At 40.1% G+C, this 25,753-nt stretch overlaps 3 protein-coding genes across 14 annotated transcripts in view; 2 read left to right on the top strand and 1 right to left on the bottom strand.

Moving 5' to 3' along the window:
* The window catches only part of LOC134223869 (glucose dehydrogenase [FAD, quinone]), a 36,250-nt gene extending 30,448 nt beyond the window's left edge, over nucleotides 1-5,802 (bottom strand). For 3 of the 4 annotated variants that reach the window (XR_009982756.1, XM_062703084.1, XM_062703080.1), the window contains exon 1: nucleotides 5,653-5,802. The gene's annotated coding sequence lies outside the window, so the exon portion shown is untranslated. The remainder of the gene's footprint in view (nucleotides 1-5,652) is intronic. The other variant, XM_062703081.1, reaches the window with a different exon arrangement.
* The window catches only part of LOC134223873 (flotillin-2), a 619,172-nt gene that overhangs the window by 534,176 nt on the left and 59,243 nt on the right, over nucleotides 1-25,753 (top strand). The window lies entirely within an intron of this gene.
* On the top strand, nucleotides 21,361-23,448 carry LOC134223868 (glucose dehydrogenase [FAD, quinone]-like). The gene is made up of 2 exons (XM_062703079.1): nucleotides 21,361-22,875; nucleotides 22,931-23,448. The coding sequence occupies exons 1-2, from the start codon at nucleotides 21,361-21,363 to the stop codon at nucleotides 23,357-23,359; spliced, it is 1,944 nt and encodes a 647-aa protein (XP_062559063.1). The 3' UTR covers nucleotides 23,360-23,448.

The raw sequence follows: 25,753 nt of genomic DNA, 5'->3' as shown, positions 1-25,753 counted from the left end.
TTTTTAACTATACCTATAGTTATAATTTTCTTAAATTCAACCAGGAACGTGGGGTGGGGCGCCCTATACTACTACCCTGATACAAATCAATTTACTTTTGAACTATGGTACCCAGCAAATAAATGTCTACAAACACAAAAACGTCTATTTTCGATTATATGTTGAACTATGAGAAAATAAAATCTGTACCTAGTTCTCAGAAATGCTATAATGACAGTGCACTAGTGTCGGGTTATCAATTACATCACCGATGGCGCACGGTTATTCTCAACTTCTGATCGTGATAACTAATCAGTTATGGCTTGTACAGTTAATCATATCACGAGCTGTATTTACCTGGCTATACTGATAATATTGAAAAAAAAATGCTAAACCCGGTAAATCGTGATCGTTGATGTACCCACTTACTTTCATTCACCAATTAGATGCGAGAATCTCGATTTGAACTTTCTAATCGAACTTTAGCTTACAAAATGGTAACAATAAAAAAAAACAGATTAATCCACCTAGCGGCGATGTTGCTTTACTAGCGGGCTTGGTAGTCATATGGCTACTGCTTCTGCCTCATACGCAGGAGGTCGTGGGTTCAATCCCAGGTCCGTTCCATTCTCCTACTTTGTATCTTTCTCTTTATTTCTCATGTTCTAGCAATCGCTAGAACTGGAAATGGACTTCCATACCGTTTCCATTACTATTTCTATACCTTCAACTGGAGTAGTCTAACAGTAATCTGCTAGAAATGGAAATGAACTATAGAGCTCGTTTCCTACATCCAATTAGAAATTCCATCAGTTACCTTCTCCTATCTATCACATTGGCAGCTCGTTAACCAAGACGGACCTCTGCTTCTCCTACCTAACCCAGCAATTCCAACAAATTCCGCATGAACTCATGGCAAGTGCAGAGGTATATTCAGCTTGCAGTGGGCGAGTGATTGCATCATCATTTCCTCCCCCTTTCCTACATTGACTTGCATTCTGACGTGGCAGGCGCCAGTATGACTTAACAAATGAGATCACCAGTACTTGTACATTGAAGATGTGTGCTAGTCCAAGCAAACATTTGTTGGTTCCCTGTGCAAGAACAGCTGATCTGGTCATAATGGAGTAGCAACTACGAGCAGTCAATCAAGCTCAAGCTCAAGCTAGCGACGATGTTGCTTTACTTGTGCATTAATTACTATGCATTGTCAACTCCCTTGGATGTTTTTTTTTCAGGGAAATTATTACGCTATTGCATATTATTGTTTAATTGCGCTATTTTACCGCCATTTTATTTTTTCTAAACCGTTTAGGCTAAACTTGCAATTTGCATTAAACTTGCAATTTGCATTAAACATGCAGATTGCAAATTTCATTATTCAATTGGTTGGATCATTCTGCTGGATTCCCGTGGGTTTCGTATATGTAAGTGTCTTTGCTTACAAGTCCACTACCCTCATTTTGACCCTTCATACAGCGATGTGTTGAATTCAAAATGATATAAAAATTTGACCCTACTGTTAATATGAACCGCAAGCAGAGCAAGATACACTCCCGGCCAAACTCCCAGCCGAAAGTTTGTGTTCACCCTCGAAAAATATAGGTAAACGTTTTTAGCCGTATTTTAGCCGTCTTACATCCGATTTCGGGTATTGTTAGCTCAGTACAAGGATTACGAGCTGATCGTAGGTATTTTTCATGTAGTAAAATTTTACCTTAAGATAGGGTAACTATGGTATTTTGGACATCTGAATATATTTTGAACATTTGGCTTTATTTATTTATTTTTGCTGCATAAAATAAATTAAAAATGTGATTATTGAAGATGCTAAACAGCCACATCATCACAAGTTTTTGAAGCTATTTCGGATACAAAACATGGAAAATATAGTCAAAAGTCCAAAACATATTAAAATGTCCAAAATACATTATTTACCTTACACATTTTTCTTAAACTTATGTTGTAAAATTATGCAAATTTTTCTCGAAATTGAGCCTACGAAATTTCGAAATAAAAAGTGGAATGGAACCAATTCTTGGAATCTTTGAGGGGAATCGACTAGCACAGAGGTTCCCAAACTGTGGGTCGCGACCCCCAGGGGGGTCGTGGGCTGTTCAGTGGTGGGTCGCGAAAGACAAATCTTAATTTATAATTTTGTTACTATTTTGTCCCACAAATCTATTTCATATTTTGAATTAGGATCTAACTAATGATTGGATGATTAAAGAACAAAAAACCTGACGAGATCAACGGCCATTTTTTTGTTATACGATATTTGGGCAAGTAGAAGTCCTATACAATCCAAATGTAAGCTCCGAACCCAATCCAAAACCAATCCTAATCCAATTCAAATCCGATCTAAATCAAATCCAAATTAATTTAAAATCCAATCCAAATCTAATTCAAATCCAATCAAAATCCAATCCTAATCAAATCGAATTCCAATTCAAATCCAATCTGAATAAATTTCAAATCCAATCCAAATCCAACCCACATTCAATTCAAATTCATCCAAATCCAATCCAAAAAATTGACGAATTTTTGACAAATACAATGATGGGATATAATGCAATTTATTATAATTTGACCAATCTAACGCGAACTCATTTTTATCTAATTTCACAAAATCAATGCATTTGATACCTGGTGGGTCGCAAGCAATATGGGATTCTGCTAGGTGGGTCGCATATCCAAAAGTTTGGGAACCTCTGGACTAGCAAATCAGTTAACGATGGAAATTTGACAAGTGTTACGTGTGTTTGTCTGTGCTTAATGTTTATTTAAGTGCATGGTATGCATCGGCCAAAAGTTTGATTTCATCCACTATATGTTGAACCGGTCCACTCTTCTGATCTGAGTAATTCAATTTTAGTAAATTATGTCTGAGGTACAGTTCTTGATATTTTGTTTAGAAACTCACTTTCTGCAATATACATTTCTCCTGACGTTAAAATGTTTACTTAAATTGTTAAATCAAAATAAACCATTATACACAATTAGATGTTCGGGGAATATCGGTGTAGGATATCTTAGGCAGGCATTTCTAAGCCAAATATACATGTTTATTTACTCAAAATAATCGTCAGCTAATAAATTTCTGCTTGTTGATTGGCAACACCTACATTATGAAATCGACAGTTTGCCCCTTTTATATAAACGTAAAATGCATAATAACATCTTGCAACAACAAATATATTACTGTTTTTTCGTAAAATGTGCAAAAACTATTTCATATATGATGCATAACGTGATGCAGCCAATATTACTAATATTACTGCAGCTATTCTAGATTCACCAAATCATTAATTACGTCCATCATATTCATACAAGCGCATAGACGCCATGCGTAAGAATTATAATTCAGATATGCTCAAACCGAATGATCTAAGATCTTCAAATCATTCTGTAGTTCAGCCCAGTCTATTATGCCTGGAAAAAAATCAACAGTAAGCCGTCGCGACGCGTCGTGTCCATACAAGCTTTTTAAGGATGAACTTTTCGGAATCCAATATTGGTCCACTTCGCGTTTTCATGGGCACCACTTTCAGTACTGAAGCAAGAACAACTATCATCTTTTTATTCTACGCTTTTTATTCTACGGATTGTTGACATTAAGGCCATGCGTATGATTTTGATTTAGAAATGACCAAATACGAAGATCTAAGCCCCTCAAATCATTATGGAGTTCAAACCAATTGTTCCACTAGGTCAACTAGGCTCGGCTGGAAATTTATAGCAACGCATCAAGTGATAAGCCCATGGCCTCGAACATGAGTATGATTTTTTATTTAGACATGATCAAATACGATGGACGAAGCCCTTCACATCGCTCTGGACTTCAAACTAATTGTTCTACCATGTCAACTAGACTCGGTTAAAAATTGACAGCAACTCATCATGTCCATACAGACCCTCAGAGGCCATGCGAATACCATCCGGTTCGAACATATCTAAATCGTAAATTATACTCATGGCCTCTAATCACTTGGTTGGATTGATGGGTTGCTATCGGTTTTCCACAGCACCTTGCTGACCTGGTAGATGAATTGGACTTATTTTCAGAATGATTTGAAGGGCTTAGAAAATCTTATTTAAAAACAGTTAATCCCATTTATTTGTGTCATCTGGTTTGGACATATCTCAATCGTAAATAATTCGCATGGCCTCTAATGGCCTGTATTATATGGATTTCGCACCGTGCGTTATTGACAAAAAATCTAAATTCAAAAATGATTTGAAGAACATAGAACATATGCATTGATTTTTTAGCGTTTTCCATCATATGTGAAATAATTTTAGAATATTTTTCAGAAAATGTAATAAAATCGTTGTTGTGCAATTTCCGGAGCCAACAGTCGATTCATATATACAAATCTTGATCACTACGGCTACACTGAATAATACACTAAGAACACATTCAGGAATTTGTACAATTTGTGTAAAGCTGCATAGAGTGGTAGGGATGGCAAGCATTTATATTTATTCATGTCATTCTTTCTGTGAAGTAGTTTAAAAAAATAATGTTTTCATCCCCACATTTATTGTTTCCATGCTTTTTCACAGGAGTTCAAAATTTAGTAAGGTATTTCTTATTTCATAAGAGTAATAGAAAATCGCAAAACAAAAACAAGAAACCCAGAACCCACATAAAAATGATGGTGCTTTTCTCGTATACATATTGTAAAATGTTATGAGAAAACACATAACAGCACTTTGGGGATAGATTTGATTATTTCCACCAATTCACATATATGCGTTCATTTGAATGAATTTGCTACCGTCTAAGACGAGTTTAGTACTCTCCATTTAATTCCACTACGTTTACGTGGTGGAATTAAATGGAGAGAACTAAGCGTATGAAAAAAAAATAATCCACAAAGCAAAACCTTATTAGCCGAAAGTGAATATATCTATTTAAAAATCAAACCTGTAATAAATATGTTTACAATGGATCTATTGGATCACTTGTTTTTGCGATGCATAGCTACAGTAGCTTGAAACGAACGGCTAAAATAGATTTTTAGGAAAACGTGTACTGGAAACCCGTTTGCAATTCTTAGCCGTGAAGATCATGCATTTGATTTCTGCACTGCACATCTAACTAGCGACGACGATAGCCTTCAAAATGCAGTTTTCTTACGGTACGTTGCGCATGATCACCTTCATCATATATCGTGATTCCATTTACAGACAATCGCCTAACAGCTAGCATTGCATTGATATCAGTTTTCCACATGTAACACTTGTTTAAAAGATTATCGTATAACCTTTAAATTAATCTTACGAAAACCTTAATTACTCAATGATTTATTTACACCAATATCTTAACAAAACCGATGTTATTTTTTCTTGCACTCTGCTTAACTGTGAACATTTAAACTTCATGTAAATTATCAAGTTTCAATTCAGTTATCACACAAGATATGGAATAAACGAGCTTCTCGCGCTGCATCTAAACACATCTCACACGTTTCTTTCTTCTTGGCGTTTCGTTTCCGTGGGTTTACATTTCTTCACAAATACCGTTGTTCTGATTATCGGATGATTATCATATGTTTTGTACTAGCTTTACATATGATAATATACTACAAGCGACTGTAGCGAGACCGCATTAAAACACCAGACAGACATTTTTCGATAACAATTTTTCAGAACAAACTTGACACTTACAAATGATGCACTTTGGGAAGACACGACCGGCGAACGACTGACCTACAGACTGGACGTCCGATTTGCCTGCTTATGAAACACCAACTGAACCGAAACTCTTCAGCGTCAATCGACTTTATAGAAGACTCTACGTGAATATAAAACGTCGAACTAGGTACTTAATACGAAACGAAACGAAGCGCGTTTGCAACTCTTTTTACATCCACTGTTCCTTCCGTTTTGTTCTTGGCGCCGAACATTGCGCAGTGGCGCGAGTAAATATAAATTGTATAATATCTGTAGCTATTCTAAGAGAAAAGAATATAGTATAACAATAAGATCTACCAGAGTTTTGTCGTGATTCATAAACCTTTTCTGGGTTTTTCATCTCACATAATTCCAATCCGAAAATTGCCTGGACCGGCACCGGGAATCGAACCCAGCCACCCTCAGCATGGTCTTGCTTTGAAGCCGCGCGTCTTACCGCACGGCTAAGGAGGGCCCTATTGATCTATTGCATGTTATATAGAACCAGTCGATCCTTCCCGATCTCGCTCGGGTTGTTTTTTTTCGATCAAATTGTCAATTTGATTGCAGCGTCGCACTCTAGATCGATTTGAGTTCGAGCTTGATAGTTTTCTTCAGATCTCATAAAAACGGAAGCGAGGACTTCCCGTACTAAACGCTTCCAGTGTATAATCTAGTATAAGACATTTTATGAGACAAATCGAAACATGAGCATGAGCATTATGACCGTACATTTCGTAGTTGCTACTCCGTGATTGACTGGAACTTGTGAAATTGTACAGAGAACCATGTGAATGGAGCATGGGATATACTATCCATTCTCAATATACACGTTTCAGAAGCTCACGTATTTAAAGTCAATAACGGCGCCGGCCACGTCCTTACGGTCATATAGGAAAGGTAGGATTGTTAGTTCGACTCTCGTTGCTACTAGAGACCGAGAACACCTATGCATCTCCACGATTGTCACGGGATGTGGTATTGTGTTAGTTGCATACAATATTCTATCTGGATTCACTTTGGTAAGTGATGCGATCTAAGGGAGGGATTATATGAAATACAGATAAAAACGCGAACCGTACAGATCAAAACAAAATATCTCGGATCACGCGACAGTTTTGCTTGCTATTCGAAATACGATCAATCGTAAAATCAACACAGAACTATTTCGCGACGACCAAAACACATACCACCACGCACTGTACATACTTGCTCAAATCACAAGAGAAAACACACACTGAACTGATTAGCTTTATTACCGGCCGCGCAATGCAGAACACAATATTTCGGCGGATCGCGCGATCGTTCTGCTGTCCGAAGCAAGAGAAAACACACACTGAACTGATTAGCTTTATTACCGGCCACGCAATGTAGAACACAATATTTCGACAGATCGCGCGATGAAAATGCACTATTCGACAATACTAGCGCGTGCTTAGTATAATGTTAACACCACAGATGACAATTCCTGTTTACATTATGCTCATACACCCTTTTTATGTGTTTGGAATTCATTAATTTTTCGATTAACCTAAACTTTCACAGCTTTTTCAGCAATTTTCTTTGATTTTTTGTGATTTTTTTCATGGGGTTAACTCATTGTTTCATAGACGCTGAAAGTCTTAAACGACTAAAACAAAACTGTGTAATAAAAACCTGGGTGAATTGCGCTTTGTAACCTTTGTAATAATGATTTTGAATTTACGAATTTATTAAGGCGTTATAAATGTTTTTGATACATTGATGTTACCAGAGTTCCTACTATTAGTTTATTTAAGACGACATTCTGGTTTTAACGGTCTATAGTGACGTGTACTCACTTATGTTAAGAGGTGACTACGAAAATCGTTATGACTTTTGGTTGTGCGACTATCTTTGTGGTAGGCATGCGGCACGAAGAAACCGAATGAGACAAATCGAAACAGCTGTTTTTCTCGTGTTTATCTACTTTGACAATTAGTGGAAGCCCGTTTGTTTGATAATTTCGTGCTGAACATTCCAATGGGTCCCATCATCAATTCTGCCTGTTTTACTTTTCGTCTACCAGGGTTTTAGAACAAAGTTTTTCATGATTCTTAAAACGTGTCGTTAAATGATTCATACCATTACATTCTAAGCATGAAATGCTGAAGAAAACACGAATGAAAAGTAAAACGTTACAAACATTATTTTGTGTTCGCACCTAACGGAAAAAAACATTAGAAGTAAATAATCGGACCATCGCGAAACGTCTCATAAAATGTCTTATGCAGATTGTATACTCAATTTATTGTTGAGAGCCTATCTGTTTAAAAATATGTCAATGCTACATTCAGCGGCTGATGTTTTAGGTTACCACTCACTAAGAATAAGAAAATAGTAGGCGGTAATGGCAACTCATTTCATTTTTCATTTATTTAGTTAACATCTAAACAGATAACACTGAATCAACAATTTGAAGCCACAATGCACGGTTCGAGGCCGCATCTCTCCATCCTCGGATACGCCCCACGCTCGCCAAGTCGTTCTGCACCTGGTCTGCCCATCTCGCTCGCTGCGCTCCACGCCGTCTCGTACCTGCCGGATCGGAAGCGAACACCATCTTTGCAGGGTTGCTGTCCGGCATTCTTGCAACATGTCCTGCCCATCGTACCCTTCCGGCTTTAGCTACCTTCTGGATACTGGGTTCGCCGTAGAGTTGGGCGAGCTCATGGTTCATTCTTCGCCGCCACACACCGTCTTCTTGCACACCGCCAAAGATGGTCCTAAGCACCCGTCTCTCGAATACTCCGAGTGCTTGCAAGTCCTCCTCGAGCATTGTCCATGTTTCATGTCCGTAGAGGACAACCGGTCTTATAAGCGTCTTGTACATGACACATTTGGTGCGGTGGCGAATCTTTTTCGACCGCAGTTTCTTCTGGAGCCCGTAGTAGGCCCGACTTCCACAGATGATGCGCCTTCGTATTTCACGACTAACGTTGTTGTCAGCCGTTAGCAAGGATCCGAGGTAGACGAATTCCTCGACCACCTCGAAGGTATCCCCGTCTATCGTAACACTACTTCCCAGGCGGGCCCTGCGCGCTCGGTTCCGCCCACAAGCTTGTACTTTGTCTTTGACGCATTCACCACCAGTCCAACTTTTGTTGCTTCACGTTTCAGTCGGGTGTACAGTTCTGCCACCTTTGCAAATGTTCGGCCGACAATGTCCATGTCATCCGCGAAGCAAATAAATTGACTGGATCTGTTGAAAATCGTACCCCGGCTGTTACACTCGGCTCTCCGCATGACACCTTCTAGCGCAATGTTGAACAACAGGCACGAAAGTCCATCACCTTGTCTTAGTCCCCGGCGCGATTCGAACGAACTGGAGTGTTCGCCCGAAATCTTCACACAGTTTTGCACACCATCCACCGTTGCTTTGATCAGTCTGGTAAGCTTCGCAGGGAAGCTGTTCTCGTCCATAATTTTCCATAGCTCTACGCGGTCTATACTGTCGTATGCCGCCTTGAAATCAACGAACAGATGGTGCGTTGGGACCTGGTATTCACGGCATTTTTGAAGGATTTGCCGTACAGTAATGATCTGGTCCGTTGTCGAGCGGCCGTCAACGAAGCCGGCTTGATAACTTCCCACGAACTCGTTCACTAATGGTGACAGACGACGGAAGATGATCTGGGATATCACTTTGTAGGCGGCATTAAGGATGGTGATCGCTCGAAAGTTCTCACACTCCAGTTTGTCGCCTTTCTTGTAGATGGGGCATATAACCCCTTCCTTCCACTCCTCCGTTAGCTGTTCGGTTTCCCAGATTCTGACTATCAGTTTGTGCAGGCAAGTGGCCAGCTTTTCCGGGCCCATCTTGATGAGCTCAGCTCCGATACCATCCTTACCAGCTGCTTTATTGGTCTTTAGCTGTTGAATGGCATCCTTAACTTCCCTCAAGGTGGGGGCTGGTTGGCTTCCATCGTCCGCTGAACTGAGGTAGTCATCTCCTCTGCTGCCTTGACTTTCACTGCCTGTACTCTCAGCGCCATTCAGATGTTCCTCGTAGTGCTGCTTCCACCTTTCGATCACCACACGTTCGTCCGTCAAGATGCTCCCATCCTTATCCCGGCACATTTCGGCTCGCGGCACGAAGCCTTTGCGGGATGCGTTGAGCTTCTGATAGAACTTGCGTGTATCTTGAGAACGGCACAGCTGTTCCATCTCCTCGCACTCCGCTTCTTCCAGGCGGCGTTTCTTCTCCTGAAAAAGGCGGGTCTGCTGTCTCCGCTTCCGTCTATAACGTTTCACGTTCTGCCGGGTACCTTGCTGCAGCGCGACCGCCCGCGCTGCGTCCTTCTCCTCCAGAATCTGTCTGCACTCTTCGTCGAACCAATCGTTCCGTCGACTTCGACCCATATACCCGACGTTGTTCTCCGCTGCGTCGTTAATGGCTGCTTTGACTGAATTCCAGCAGTCCTCGAGAGGGGCCCCATCGAGCTCACCCTCTTCCGGCAACGCTGCCTCGAGATGCTGCGTGTATGCAGTGGCGACATCAGGTTGCTTCAGTCGCTCTAGGTCGTACCGCGGCGGTCGTCGGTACCGAACATTGTTGATGACGGATAGTTTTGGACGCAGTGGTCAGATAGTGGTCAGAGTCGATGTTAGCGCCACGATATGTCCTGACGTCGATAATGTCGGAGAAGTGCCGTCCATCAATCAGAACGTGGTAGATTTGTGATTCTGTCTGCAGTGGTGATCTCCAGGTGTACCGATACGGGAGGCTGTGTTGGAAGTAAGTGCTGCGAATGGCCATATTCTTGGAGGCGGCGAAATCAATTAGTCGTAGGCCGTTTTCGTTCGTCAGCCGGTGAGCGCTGAACTTTCCAATAGTCGGTCTAAATTCCTCCTCTTGGCCAACCTGAGCGTTCAAATCTCCTATGATGATTTTGACGTCGTGGCTTGGGCAGCTGTCGTACTCACGTTCCAGCTGCGCGTAGAATGCGTCCTTATCATCATCAGTGCTTCCGGAGTGTGGGCTATGGACGTTGATTATGCTGAAGTTGAAGAACCGGCCTTTGATCCTCAACTTGCACATTCTTTCATTGATCGGCCACCACCCGATCACGCGCCTTTGCATATCGCCCATCACTATGAAAGCTGTTCCCAGCTCGTGTGTGTTGCCGCAGCTCCGGTAGATGGTATGATTACCTCTAAACGTTCGCACCATTGATCCCTTCCAACAAACCTCGTGCAGCGCTACGATGCCGAATCCACGGTCCTTGAGCACATCGGCGAGTATGCGTGTGCTCCCGATGAAGTTGAGAGATTTGCAGTTCCACGAACCGAGTTTCCAATCGCTAGTCCCTTTTCGTCGCAGTGGTCTTCGCCGATGGTTCCGGTCCGTACTATCTTGTTGATTGTTCGTTGCTTAAGATTTTTTAAAGGCTGGCTTGCAGGGCCTGACACCAAACCCCCTAAATTTCCGGAGGACCATTCCTCCTTATTTCCGGTGGACCATGGTGCACAGTTTCACTTAGAGTCCCTCGCTGGCACTCGTACGATTATCAGCTGCCCCTAACATGGAGAACAGACGCTGTTGTGAGCCGATCCTGACATGGAGAACAGACGCTCAATAAAATTTGCACCTCCGGAGAGGAGCAAACCCCCCCTTCCCTGTCAGCATACGACCATAGTTCCCACCGGGGTTGGTTACCCGATCTTCCCTAAGGTTGCTCGTATCCCGGCCAGCACCGCGGGGAGGTAGGGATAGGAGTTGCTGGGACAGAGGCTAAGGACCGCGAGATGGGGTCTATTTTATTCCTTCAGGTACGCGAAGTACCAATGGTACGCTTTACCCAGCATTTGCCGTGCCGTGAGCATGGCAACTCATTCATTCGATTATAAATGTGATAATTAGTCTAAGAAATGTTGGGAAAAGAAACAACATGGCATTAGTAAATTAGATACTAGTGATACTCATGTTTCTTTGGAAATTTTTATCTAGATTTTGTAGAGAATACGATGATAGTTAATGTAAATATAAAAATGATAATGATATTGAACGATATAACACTTACATTCCACAGAATAGTCAGTAAAATGAGTATCTAGTTATTTCCTGTTATTTCTCTGGTAATAATTGGCTATCATTAATCGCGGTAAGCCATGATGAGCTGACAGAACTTGAGAGCAGTTTTATGAACATTTTTTCGACGGAAGGATGCAAAAAAAATTGACTGCTTTTCAAGAAACCAGACTGTTCGGATACCGTCGGTATTGGTTACCACAGGTTGCTATCGGGAATTAAGCTGAAATTGAATTGCTTGAACAGGGTGCGTTTAACTTTTCCAAACTTAGTTAGCACGAAAGAAACACCGCGATCAGATATCTCCGGTGGCAAATCGTAAAACCGTACATAACGAGAATTTCCACCTGCTACGAACATGCGCACCAAAGCTTTCTTGCCATTGGTGGTGGAAAGGCTTCGCATTTCAATTTTTGTTGTGGTCCCGAAATCCGCCCTCCTCATGAGATATTGCAATAAATTAAAGGAAGTTAAAGGTGATTAATTTATAATCAATTTTTCTTATCCGGTTCAGATGCTTGATAGTGAGCTTTTATGGCATTGAAATGGAAAGTAGACTTTGAAATTAAAACAACAAAAATCGAAAACATCGACACCCACCAAACGCGGAGTTTCTGCTGCCATTTTTTGCGGGTAGGGCGGTGGACGGATTTCGATTCAGTAGTTGATTCAATTCATCATTTTATCATGTTTTTCTTAGTTTTTTATGTGTAAATGTGAAACACTTTAAAAGTAGAAACCACAGAGAAACAGACGTCTCACTTAGAACAAAATGCAATCCAAATCATCGTCACGGAAGCATAGTCGCCCAATGTTAAAACCACGATGTGTGGCCGGCCATGCGGCAAACAGGTGACGGTAGTGCGTAAACGTCAAACACAAGCAAAATCGATGGAAGCGCCATCGGTGGCCGAATGACCACCTACAAAAATTAAATCAACCGTGAACGATGGAACATGTGTTGAGTGAGACGTCTGTTTATCTGTGTAGAAGCCTTCATGCTCCTGTGTCAATTACAAACGTTTTATTTGCATTCGATTTCTTTTTTCTAGTGACTTATTCATATACTAAGGTCGTTCAACCGTCGGCAACAGTATCGTTTACTGTTGCTACTCTTATCATTATGGTTGACAACTGTAAGCGAACAATCTCATATGCAGTTTCAACAGTTTCGGATACGGTTATCAAACAAATAACAATATTTCAAATGGCTTGTTAAGTTATGTCACTATACAAAATCGATCTTTTTCGCGTGCAAAACAGTGTATTAAAATGTTTACATATAATGCAGCAAATAAAGAACATTTTGAGGACAACATGTTTTAAATTTTATGTCCACACCCTCTCCCCTCCCCCCACGGGGCTACACCACTGCGTACGACACGTGGAAAGCTCCCTGCTAAATTGAGTTTAGACCGTGTTTACAGTGATGTAAGGGTGTTTAGATGGAAATTGGGAGGAGATTCCTCCGTCGATTGAAGTAAATTGCTAGAATTAGAAAGGTACCTTTAAAACTCTTGCTCTTCAAGAAAAATCGAGGCACAGCATACGAATTTGCACATTAGGCCATGCTGGGAGGAAAAAAATGTCACCTTGAAGATGATATTTTAGCAACAATGTTCAACGAAGTCTTAGCTTATTGTTTAAGCTTTATTTGGATGCTTGTAGCATTTTTTTTAATTTTATATTTCTGGTTTTAGCATTGTAGTTCTAGAAAGTAGTTTCTTATTTAGTTATAAGGCTTTTTGGCGAACAAACCATAGTTGTATTTTGTTTATATGATTTGTTATGATAATTTCAAATAATAATGTTAGGGTGACCCTGAAAAATCAATATGTTGATTACAACTTTTTAGTTCCAGCTTTTATCGAAGCGATGTTTTCCATAAAGGTTGTGAGCATAAAAAACGCATATTCTGGTTACATAGTCGAGCTAATACATTAGTAGATTGCAGAGAGAACATTGGTTTTCTTGATAAAAACCGCAAATTTCAAATGCCAATTTCTTTGTACATTGTCACATTTCAGCTACAGGCAAATCTTGACTCAACGAATACCTTCCCCAATATCCAACTCCGTGATACTTATGAGGGTGTCGATGAGTCGGGGGCCTCTTATTAAGTAAGTGCTACATCAACACTTCCTTCCCCTCACAAGTTACGGTGAAGATGGGCGTGGCCAGGAGTAGTAATCCTCATGCTTTTGTGATTTTTATCCTAGATTGAAATGAAGGACCATACCCACCTTGATTTCTGATAGCAATCTGAATAAGAATTTCAAAAGAAAAACATGAGTATCGCTAGTGTCCAATCTACGAAGTACACTTTATGCTATGCTCTGCTATGCTGTGGAGTTTGAGGAAATTTGAAGTTTTTCATTATTTGAAAAATAGTTTTTTTTTGTACGTGGAAACCAAATAATCATTTCTAGGTCTAATAAAACCAAGAAATCCGCCGAATTCCTTTAAAAAATAGACTGATCAAGAGTTGTACACTTTTCCAACTCAGGAATAGTGGTGTGCACCTCCATCATCGATATGTTTATATCGGTGTGCCACTGAGTAAATTATATAAGGTGGTTATTGACAGAAATCAACTCGGTATAGTGTTTATCCGCTATGCAGTCTAGAGACCCCGTAAAACACTATATTTATTCTGATTTGAAGTTTCGAAACCTTTATTAGACTTTTTCGATGGATTAAAATGGTACGGCATCCCATTGTCATATGCTTCATTCGATGCTTTAGACATTTGTATGCCCTGAACATCACCCTATCTGATATGTGGTATATTCGAATAAATGTAAATTTATACCATCGGATTAATATCAGATCAGATTTTAACGGAAATCTTTTTGTATATTTACGGATTTCCGCAGAAATCTATCTCTGTCAATAAAAAAATAAAACTAAAAAGTTACAATCATAATATTAAATTTTTAGGGTCGCCTTAACATTATTATTTGAAGTTCTTCTTTTTCTTCATTGGCATTACATCCCCCCGCCTTGCAGCTTACTACTACTACTACTTAGTGGCATTACATCCCCACACTGGAACATTGCCGCCTTGCAGCTTAGTGTTCATTAAGCACTTCCACAGTTATTAACTGCGAGGTTTCTCAGTCAAGTTACCATTTCTGCATTCGTATATAATGAGGCTAACACGATGATACTTTCATGCCCAAGGAAGTCGAGACAATTTCCAAACCGAAAGTTGTCTAGACCGGCACTGGGAATCGAACCCAGCCACCCTCAGCATGATCTTGCTTTGTAGCCGCGCATCTTACCGCACGGCTAAGGAGGGCCCCCGTTATTTGAACTTATCGTAACAAATGAAACAAACAACATACAACTATGATTTCTTCAGCAAAGAGTCTCAAAATCAAAAAACTTTTCCTGAACATCGTACAATGCTAAATTTAGAAATATAGAAATTTAAAAAAATCCTTAACGTAGTGGGACCACTTTTTTACAACAAACATAAAAAGCATAAACACATGATATAGCTATGACTTTTCTGAAGACACCTTGCTGCTAAAATATCAGGCGAAAATAATGTTTTCTACCTAACTTCCCGGCGTGGCCCATTGTGCATTGCGAAAATATCGGAAAGTGTGGAAGAAAATTTTGTAAATAAAAGAAGAAATTATTGGAGATCATCACGAAGAGGAAGAAAACCAGTTCGGAATTTAAAATTGTTCGAAGATAGTCAACGATTTCAAGGTATTAATGAAGGAATAATGGTAGCTAGAGGCAAGTCAGCGTCAGGCTCTCGCAAAAACACAACATATTTTCTATGAATTGTACAAAAAAATCATATTGTGTTATTTTAATTGTATTCGGCTCCTTGAAATTTTAAGAAAACGTCTGAATAAATTTTAAAATATAATGACTTTCTTGTGCGTTATCAAAATGTATTTTGGCCTTAACTTTTGACCCCATAGTCCGATTCGTTATGATTTTAATAGCAAAAAATGGAGCAAGAATCCAACTTGATGCAAAAAATTGGTTTCCGATTTTTTTTATGTAGAATACGTCCTTCGGGAAAATAAAGAAAAATGAAATGCTCCAAATAAAGAATAAAGAACATAGGGGATCATTCTGCAGAATCAAGTGTGAGACCGTCACGAAAAGTGGTCAGGAAGAATGGGCTAATAACTCAGCCACCTTCCAACCGATTTTGATGATTTTTGTATCAATCGATCGACAAACTCTTTAAGATTTTGCACAAGTATCAAAAACAATTGAATAAAGATGCAGCACTATTGAAAAAAATAAATTTCGTCGGGCACTGTTGAAAACACAGTTAATTGCCTACATTTCGGCTATTAGTCATCTGGCGCGTGAATTGATAAATTTTAAAAATTAAATTCGAAAAATTATTAACGACAAAAAACCTATAATTACTGTTCTGACTCGCTGCACTCTAATACGTAATTCTGCGTTGATTTTGCGGTCGTGTCTCTGCTACAACCTTCTACCTTTTTAGAAACGTTATTTCACAGCAGGACCACTGTGTATCAAAGAAAAAGAAGGCTCGTTCTCCACACGAGAGTAAATTGGTATTTTATACGTTTTTTTGTGATTCATTCAGAATTACGTCACATTAGAACAAAATACCAATGAAATTTCAATCTTATGCATGCATATTTTTATGCAAATTTCAATTCTTTATGCATGCATGAAATTTCATTACATTGCATGCATTGACCAATGCTGTTAACTTTTACCTGCTAATTTTAAACAGCTACTGAAATTTAAGTAAATTAAAAAGTAAATATCAATGTTATTGTACCCGAACATCTACCAATATCAATACGTAAAACATCGGCTATTCAGGTGTCCGCGATAATAATTGCGTTATCTTGGATACAGTTATCGCCAGAACGTGTATTTAACCGGTGATGTCCACGTATTGCATTCTTATCCGAGCTTCGACTATTTTTATGATTAGAAGAAGTCGAAATTGATAGCGTGGTTGTGAGCATATTAGCGCTATGTTTTGTGTTATTACTGCTTAAGAAACTTAAAATGAAACGGAAACTTACCATTAGCCTTAGAAATGAGTCTTAGTTGCAGTTTTTAGTCACCCTCTTATACGAATGCTGGTGTGCAGCTCTCGGTGGAGGAAAATGGATCATTCTCATTTAAACGATTTACATTACGATTATACATTGAAACGCCCTTCAATTAATTGCTTCTTCTGATTAAATTTTATTGTTAGGAAGGCTTACATTGAATGCTTGCTACATCAAAGCCGTTTATTTATCTTTACAAAAAAATGTATGCAACTTGGTGCACAACTTTGGGGCCATCCAAAAAGTACGTCACGGGAGGGGGGTTCAGAGCAGCATGACGATCAATACGAGTATTTTAGAAGTTTGTTAAACAAAGCGTGACGAAGAGGGGAGGGGGGTTTGAAAATCGCGAATTTTTACGTGACGTACTTTTTACGTGACGTGCCTTTCTCCTCTCTTAAAGGTTCTTAAAGACTCTTCTTTTAAAGGCTTTATGTTTCCAAAAATTAACCTAATCAGAAGAAGCAACAAATTTTAGTCATTTCTAATGTACAACAATAAACGTAAACCATACCTTCTTATATGATCAAAATATTCCATATCAATCCAGAATGACTAAAACGTATTGAGCACAATTCGCATATGGAAGGATTTAAAACGAAGCCACCGAGACGAGAACCTACACCTAAAAATAGAAGTGATGCACGGAGACTAAAACTGTAACTGTGTCGCCTCGGTGGCATCTATTAGAATGTCTTCATACGCGCGTATTATGCTCAGTACGTTCGAGTAATTCTGGAGGAAGATAGATAATTTTCATCATTTAACACGTAACAATCTGCGTTCAATATTATACATCAAAATCTTACTAAAATTCGTTTCTTTTCTCACTAGATTTTATTGTAATGCTTGCTACAGCAAATAGTGTAATGAATAAATACAAGGACAAATGCAAAATAACTTTCGTGATCGAATCAGTCGAGCAAACGAAAACGCAGATAAATTCTGTGTGAATCAAACCGAGACATTCCGGACCCGCAATAAGCAAATTTAAGCCGTTCTACACTAGGATTCATTCGTTCAGAAAATCTTTGTAACTAAATTTTCAAATGGCCATATCTCAGTGAGTTATCAACCGATTTTTTTTTCAGTTTTTCTAGTTTCTGGACATTACAAAATATTGCGTCTAGGAATACTCTTTTTTTGCTGAAGCTGTAGCGATAAAACAACGGATTTCGAAAAATGCGTGATTTCTTTATATTTCATTACCGAAAATGATATACATCCATCTAGGGATGATGGAAATATTTAAACAACATAGGTAATACATTACCTGATACATGGGAACGAATTTTAAGCATCCCTGTTATGGGTATGGGTACGGTACGGTGATAGTTCGATGTCTATTTACTTTATACTGCAGGGTGTATGAAACTACAGAAAATATTTAAAAGCATGTTGTCTTCTGTGAAGTTGTCTTTCATTTGTGTCTCAAATCCAGGCATATCTCCAAATTGTCGAGGAGTTTGAATCAAATGGTCTGCAACCTTAACCACGGCTTCCATGCTGTCCTCAGCCGCGCTATCAAGCCTATTATGTTCTCTGAGTATTTGTCTTTCATCTGAAAAATTGTCTTTCATTTCAAATCCGGGCATATGAGATGTTGAAAATTTTTCAAATTTTCCTGGAGCTTGGATCAGATGGTCTACCGCGTTTACCGTATTAACCACGATTTCTATTCTGTCTCGGTATCCACGGTATCAACTACAACCTGTAGGATAAAGTGGTCCCACCAGGGATGCTCAAAATTTGTTCCCATGTACCAGATAATGTATTTCATATTTTTTTATTCATTCTCTTATAAATAATGAATTATTTAATTACCGATTCGAATTACCTTACGGAAAATACTAGGCCATATCCTGAAGCTCAGATGAGCTGAAGCTCAATAAATCTATATAGGATTACAGCTCCTGGACTCCATCTCATAGCTCCGATATTCATCCCATAAAAAACAAAGCAATGAAATGGTATTTGTTTGTTTTGTTTCTTATTTTGTGATTTCTTTTAACAGTGAGCACGCATATTAGCAAAACGAAGCGACGAAATTGGTACCGCATTTCTTTGTGTGATGAGATGAATACATGTTTAGTGAGATGAAAAACGGAACAGTTCCCCTACATTAAAATTAATTTCTGTCTTTTAAAAATTTTGTATGCAGAGGTTTTTGGGGCCGGGGAAGGTTTCATAAGATGGTTAGAGACCCCTTCCCTCTCTGGATAGTGGAAATTTTCATCATAACTAGAGAATTAATCAATCAAATGGATCCAAATCTGGCATGTGGAGGTTGTGTAAGGGAAGATATGTTTCTGTAGTGGTTTGCAACTTCTCCCCCTTCTGTAAAAGGGGGCTCCCATTCAAATAAACCAGAAATTTCTGCATAACTCGAGAACTAATCAGAGAATAAATCAATTGTAGGTAAAACGAAGTTCGTCGGGTCTGCTAGTTCCAAAAAGAAAGCTCCAGGAACTAACTGGCGATATAGAATAGATTTGGGATACCATCCTCTTCTCTTCGAGGGCCATCAAATAATTTGGTCTCAGAATGGTTATACTGGATACATGCTCCTTCGAGGCCTAAAGTGACCATAAATTATTTAAGAAAAAAACTCTGGGGATCAACATTCTTGGAATTGTTTGAGAAACATATTTTCGTAAATTGGATTGTTTGTCATCAAAACAATTTCCCGTGGAGCCTAAAAAGGCCAAAAACTTTGAAAATAAACTTTAAAATGCTTGGAATTGTTTCGAAACATGTTTTCATAGGTGGTTCGTCGATTATCCTGGAAACAGGTTCCTGCGCGCCGTAAAGTCGTCACAAACTTATACAGTGTACTCTCCCTTACACAATGTTGAAGGAATCATCGACTAAGGAAGGATACACAGTTAGTTAGGTAAACTTTTGAAACGGATATGACGAAACGATTAGAGCAGGCGGAATCTACTCGGAGGTAGATATACAGCTATGGGTCAACAAGGTTGGAAACAATTTCAAACATTGCGTAGCCATCGGGGTGGGGGATCTAGGGTCAAATCGGGTCTAGGGAGAGTCTCAAGATTGCCCGTGAAAGGAACCCCTCTGGTTCCCAACTCTTAGGTGTTGAACTAAATTTAAAAAAAAAAACTTGATAAAAAAAATTATCATCTTCCAAAAAACACACTGTTTACTATGTTTCGGTATGTATAATAGGTGTGTACTACTATGCGACCATGAAAAGTCATGTCGACAATCCACCATAAGCTAAATATTTCAATTGTTGTTGTCAACAAACACTCATGCGACAGATCATGAGAACATACCTTCAATATTTGGGTGAAGAACAGGCTACCATAACCAAAACTCACATAGATTAACCGAAAATACTTTTGATATTATACAGTTGAAGTGTTGATGAACAAAAATATTTATTTTGTAGAATATAAAGTAATTATTTATATATTTTTGCTTTTGATTTATCATTCACCAAGTGATTTGCTGGCAACTGGTTGCATTCAACGGGAAACATTCAGCAAGGACCAAATGTGCAAATTTATATAGAAGAATGTACAGAACATTCAAAACTACGATTTGCTGATAAAAAATCTTGAAAAGTTTGTCGATCGATTGATACAGAAATCATCAAAATCGGTTGGAAGATGGCTGAGTTATTAGCTAATACTCCCTGACTACTTTTCGGTCTCAAATTTGATTATGCAGGATGACCCCCCTCTGTTTCCCGAAGGACGTATTCTACGTCAAAAATATACCAAAGTTGCGTGAACCTTACGTAAGTATACTTACTACCATCAACAACAAACTATTCCTTTTGTAATAGTGAATCAGCCCATGGCTGAAAACTTCAATAATGTCAGCACCACGCTGCACCTGGTTGAATACAACTTTCAAACTTCGAGAACTTCACAAAAGTTGAATTCCATTAAACTCAAATTCATCCATTCACGTATTTATCCTAAAAAAAAACACCAACAACACACTTAAGCATTAAACTCTTGATCTACATTTTAAACTGCCGTAGATAACACTGAACTAATTAATTATTCGGCTGCGTTCTACTGACAACTATGATACTGCAACTCATCTTCAACACAAATGTTCATTGTGGATAACCCACCGAAGCATTTCGCAAATCGCGATTTGCGGCCCACTGAATCGTCGTTTCAGTCTTTTGAGCTACCTGTATCATTGCATATCTATGTATTGAATCAAATATATGATTTCTGTTGATATTTGCGGTTGAGTTAAACAGATGAAATTAGATATTAAAATGTTACTGAATTACTATTTTTTATTTACATTACATAAACCTGGCAACTACCATCACAATGAAATATATTGAATAGATTTCCCAAAAATATGGCTTACACAAGTTCGAGAACCCTTTGCTTTAGACAATGTTTTGGCGCGGCAAGTAAGACTGCTGATTCGTTAACAAAATATTATTGCCATAATACCAGGCAGCAAGTCAACACTGACGTGACGTACTGCTTCATTGCTTGCATACCACTGCGATTTGGTCTGTTAGTTTGGAGTTTGCTACCACGCCGTCCAGGCAGCTCGCCAAATTTCAACATATACACGATGGGGCCGTTTGAAGTGCAGGCAACACTTTTGAGAATAGCGTACACGCGTCCTGCCAGTGTTTTAATATTGCTGTTGATGGATGCCATGATCTGGCTGCAGCGCCCAGATATTGTTGACTTTCACAACCGAGTTCAAGATATTCCTCCGGAGTTCATTTACGACGTGTACGATTTTGTCGTTGTAGGCGGCGGGAGCGCAGGTTCTGCAGTGGCTGCAAGGCTTTCAGAAGTTTGTGACTGGGACGTGTTGCTGCTGGAAGCTGGTCCGGATGAGACAGACATATCCGATATTCCATATGTGTTTCCTGTGCTACAAAAATCTAAATTAGATTGGCAATTCAAAACTGTAGCCAACTCAAGCTTTTGCCAAGCCATGCAAAAAGAACAGTGTTTATGGCCTCGGGGAAAGGTTCTCGGTGGTTCATCGGTGTTGAATGCTATGATGTATATTCGAGGCAATCAGGAAGATTATAACGAGTGGGCAGATTTAGGCAATAAGGGTTGGAGTTGGGAAGATGTTTTGCCATATTTCATAAAAATGGAAAATGTGCGAGATCCAAACATAGCTGACAAGCCTTGGCATGGCACAACAGGACCCTTAACAGTTGATTTGTTTAAAAGTCAAACAAAAATGTATCCCTTTTTTTGTGAAGCAGCGAAACAGATGGGGGGTTCGTGGGCTGACGAAATGAATGGTCCTTCTCAAAATGTATTTGGACCACTCCACGGTTCAATTCGAAATGGTTTACGGTGTAGTACCGCGAAAGCTTACCTGCGACCAGTTTCAATGCGTAAGAATCTGCATATATCTTTGAACACTATGGTGGAAAAAATTCTGATTGATCCTGAAGAAAAAAGAGCCTACGGAGTTATGTATACCAAAGACAACAAACGTCGATATGTGTTAGTGACGAAGGAAGTGATTCTATCAGCTGGATCTTTAAACAGTCCTCATCTTTTAATGTTGTCTGGGGTAGGGCCACGAGAGGAACTAGAACAACAGAACATCGAAGTTGTCCACGAATCACCGGGAGTAGGACAAAATTTGCAAGATCATGTCGGCACTGGAGGTCTCGCTTTCCTGATAACCAATCCTAACAACACAGGACGCCTTTCCATCAGTATGCTCGATTCCATAACCAAGCCGTCCATTCAGAATTTCCTCTTCAACAACAGTGGTATTTTGATGGGTATGCCAATGTGTCAAGTTATGGGATTCATAAACACAAAATTCAATCCACCTAACAGTACGCGCCCAGATATACAACTGTTTATAGCAGCTCAAACGGATGTGTCCGATGGAGGCACTTGGGCAGCCTATGGCTCAGGATTTACTTACAAATATTATGCAGAAAATTTCTCTAAATGGGTTTTCCATGACTCTTTCATGTGTCTTCCTCTATTGATGAGACCAGAGAGTAGAGGGTATCTAAAATTGATCAGCAATGATCCATACGTCAAAATTGCAATCCATCCTAATTATTTTGCTGTACAACGAGACGTCGACATATTGGTAAGTAATATACTCAGCCTATTAGCTTTATTGTAAAAAAAAGTTTTGATTGTAGATCGAAGGTTTGCAATTTTGTTTGAACTATTCAACAACTCCAGTAATGCAACCACTGAAGCCAACCTTCATTTATGATACCGAAAAAGGAAGCACTTGCGGTGACAGGAAGGGTGAAAAGTTCTATGAGTGCCTGGTACGACATTATTCCCAGACTATTTATCACCCAGTCGGCACAACGAAAATGGGACCCAAAACGGATCCAATGGCGGTCGTTGATGCACGGCTGAATGTTTACGGAATCGCTGGATTGCGAGTTGTCGATGCAGGAATAATGCCAACAATCGTTACCGGAAACACTAATGCTCCAACCATTATGATTGGCGAGAAGGCGGCGGATATGATCAAATCCGATTATCTGAAAGAGCTACTTCAGAAACCGGATCTGAAGCCATGTTATACTTACGAATATCTGTATTTTCATAAGTAAATGCATGCTTCTTTTGCACAAGTTAAACAGCAAATTAATGTTAAGTATGTTCAGTTCATATTAGTATACTATAATTTTGATGAGGGAACTATTGGAGGCATAATCTCATAAAAAATAAATTATATAATAAAATAAAGTTGTTACAATATTGTCCTACTGTCCTATATGTCCTACTGGTCTCCGAATGGTCAAGGAGGGGGGGGGGTAATAAAAAATAAACAATAAAATTTAAAAATCTTTTAAAACTTCTCGGATTTGTTAAAGAATGTTTTGAAAATCCTCGAAATTAACCGAATGTTTTTTTTTGTTGCCCCCTTCAAAATATTATTTTTGGGCAAAATAATCCGAGGGGTTGGGGGAGACATAATTGTTTTTAAATATTTTTTTAAATATTTGAATGAGGACTGCTGGAATACAGTCAAAGCAGCCATTCTACCACGCAAATTCTACCAGAAGCTCAACGCATCCCGCAAAGGCTTCGTGCCGCGAGCCGAAATGTGCAGGGATAAGGATAGGAGCATCTTGACGGACGAACGTGTGGTGATCGAAAGGTGGAAGCAGCACTACGAGAAACATTTGAATGGCGCTGAGAGTACAGGCAGTAAAAGTCAAGGCAGCGGAGGAGTTGACTACGTCAGTTCAGCGGACGATGGAAGCCAACCAGCCCGCACCTTGAGGGGCGTTAAGGATGCCATCCAACAGCTAAAGACCAATAAAGCAGCTGGTAAGGATGGTATCGGAGCTGAGCTCATCAATATGGACCCTGAAAAGCTGGCCACTTGCCTACACAAACTGAGAGTCAGGATCTGGGAATCTGAACAACTACCGGAGGAGTGGAAGGAAGGGGTTATATGCCCCATCTACAAGAAAGGCGACAAACTGGAGTGTGAGAACTTTCGAGCGATCACCATCCTTAATCTCGCCTACAAAGTGATATTCCAGATCATCTTCCGACGTCTGTCACCATTAGTGAATGAGTTCGTGGGAGTGGGAAGTTATCAAGCCGGCTTCGTTGACGGCCGCTCGACAACGGATCAGATCTTTACTGTACGACAAATCCTTAAAAAATGCCGTGAATACCAAGTTCCAACGCACCATCTGTTCATTAATTTCAAGGCGGCATACGACAGTATAGACCGCGTAGGGCTATGGAAAATTATGGACGAGAACAGCTTCCCTGGGAAGCTTACCAGACTGATCAAAGCAACGGTGGATGGTGTGCAAAACTGTGTGAATATTTCGGGTGAACACTCCAGTTCGTTCGAATCGCGCCGGGGACTAAGACAAGGTGATGGACTTTCGTGCCTGTTGTTCAACATTGCGCTAGAAGGTGTCATGCAAAGAGCCTGGTGTAACATCCGGGGTACGATTTTCAACAGATCCAGTCAATTTATTTGTTTCGGGGATGACATGGGCGTTGTCGGCCGAGCATTTGCAAAGGTGGCATAACTGTACATCCGCCTGAAACGTGAATCAACAAAAGCTGAACTGGTGGTGGATGCATAGAAGACAAAGTACATGCTTGTGGGCGGAACCGTGCGCGACAGGGCCCGCATTGGAAGCAGTGTTACGATAGACGGGGATACCTTCGGAGTGGTCGAGGAATTCGTCTACCTTGGATCCTTGCTAACGGCTGATAACAATGTTAGTCGTGAAATACGAAGGCGCATCATCTGTGGAAGTCGGGCCTACTACGGGCTACAGAAGAAACTGGGGTCAAAAAAGATTTACCACCGCATCAACTGTGTCATGTAAAAGACGCTAATAAGACCGGTAGTCCTCTACGAACATAAAACATGGACAATGCTCGAGGAGGACTTGCAAGCACTCGGAGTATCCGAGAGACGGGTGCTTAGGACCATTTTTGGCGGTGCGCAGAAGACGGTATGTGGCGGCGAAGAATGAACCACGAGCTCGCCCAGCTCTACGGCGAACCCAGTATCCGGAAGGTAGCTAAAGCCAGAGGGATACGATGGGATGGACATGTTACTGGATCAAAAGCAAAGCAATGAACAGGTATTTGAGCTTCAGCAGTCATGTCGACGATGCCCACGTAGTGTTTTTTCAACGCCACGTGCACGTGTCAAAAGGCGCAGGTGTGCATCGAGAAAAAGCAGTAACGCAGCGTCGCCGCGTCGATACACGTCCGCGTTATTTGACGCTGTGTTCTTGCAACGTTTAATTCAAAAGACGCTACGTGGGCATCGGCCCAAAGCCTGCAAGCGCGCGTCGATGGCGATAGCGGCACTATTGAGGATGATAAAAAGCAGCTCGACGCTGAGACTCATCAGCGCATACTGCACCATTTCTTACGAGGCAGCATGCGTACTCGTGAGTATGATGACCACCAAACTGGTGCTGCTGGAAAACGAAAAGTGCTACGCTTTCAGGGGC

Source organism: Armigeres subalbatus, chromosome 3 (genome assembly GCF_024139115.2).
Source record: "Armigeres subalbatus isolate Guangzhou_Male chromosome 3, GZ_Asu_2, whole genome shotgun sequence".
NCBI classification, from domain to species: Eukaryota; Metazoa; Arthropoda; class Insecta; order Diptera; family Culicidae; genus Armigeres; species Armigeres subalbatus.
The sequence above is the reverse complement of the archived record's forward strand: the minus strand, read 5'-3'. Positions and strand labels throughout refer to the sequence as shown.

What these genes read in the sequence shown, in the direction of transcription:
- LOC134223868 (XM_062703079.1), top strand. Translation starts at nt 21,361, where the DNA reads ATGGGGCCGTTTGAAGTGCAGGCAACACTTTTGAGAATAGCGTACACG. An exon ending in AACGAGACGTCGACATATTG is followed by an intron (nt 22,876 to 22,930) that starts GTAAGTAATATA and finishes TTTTGATTGTAG; the next exon opens with ATCGAAGGTTTGCAATTTTG.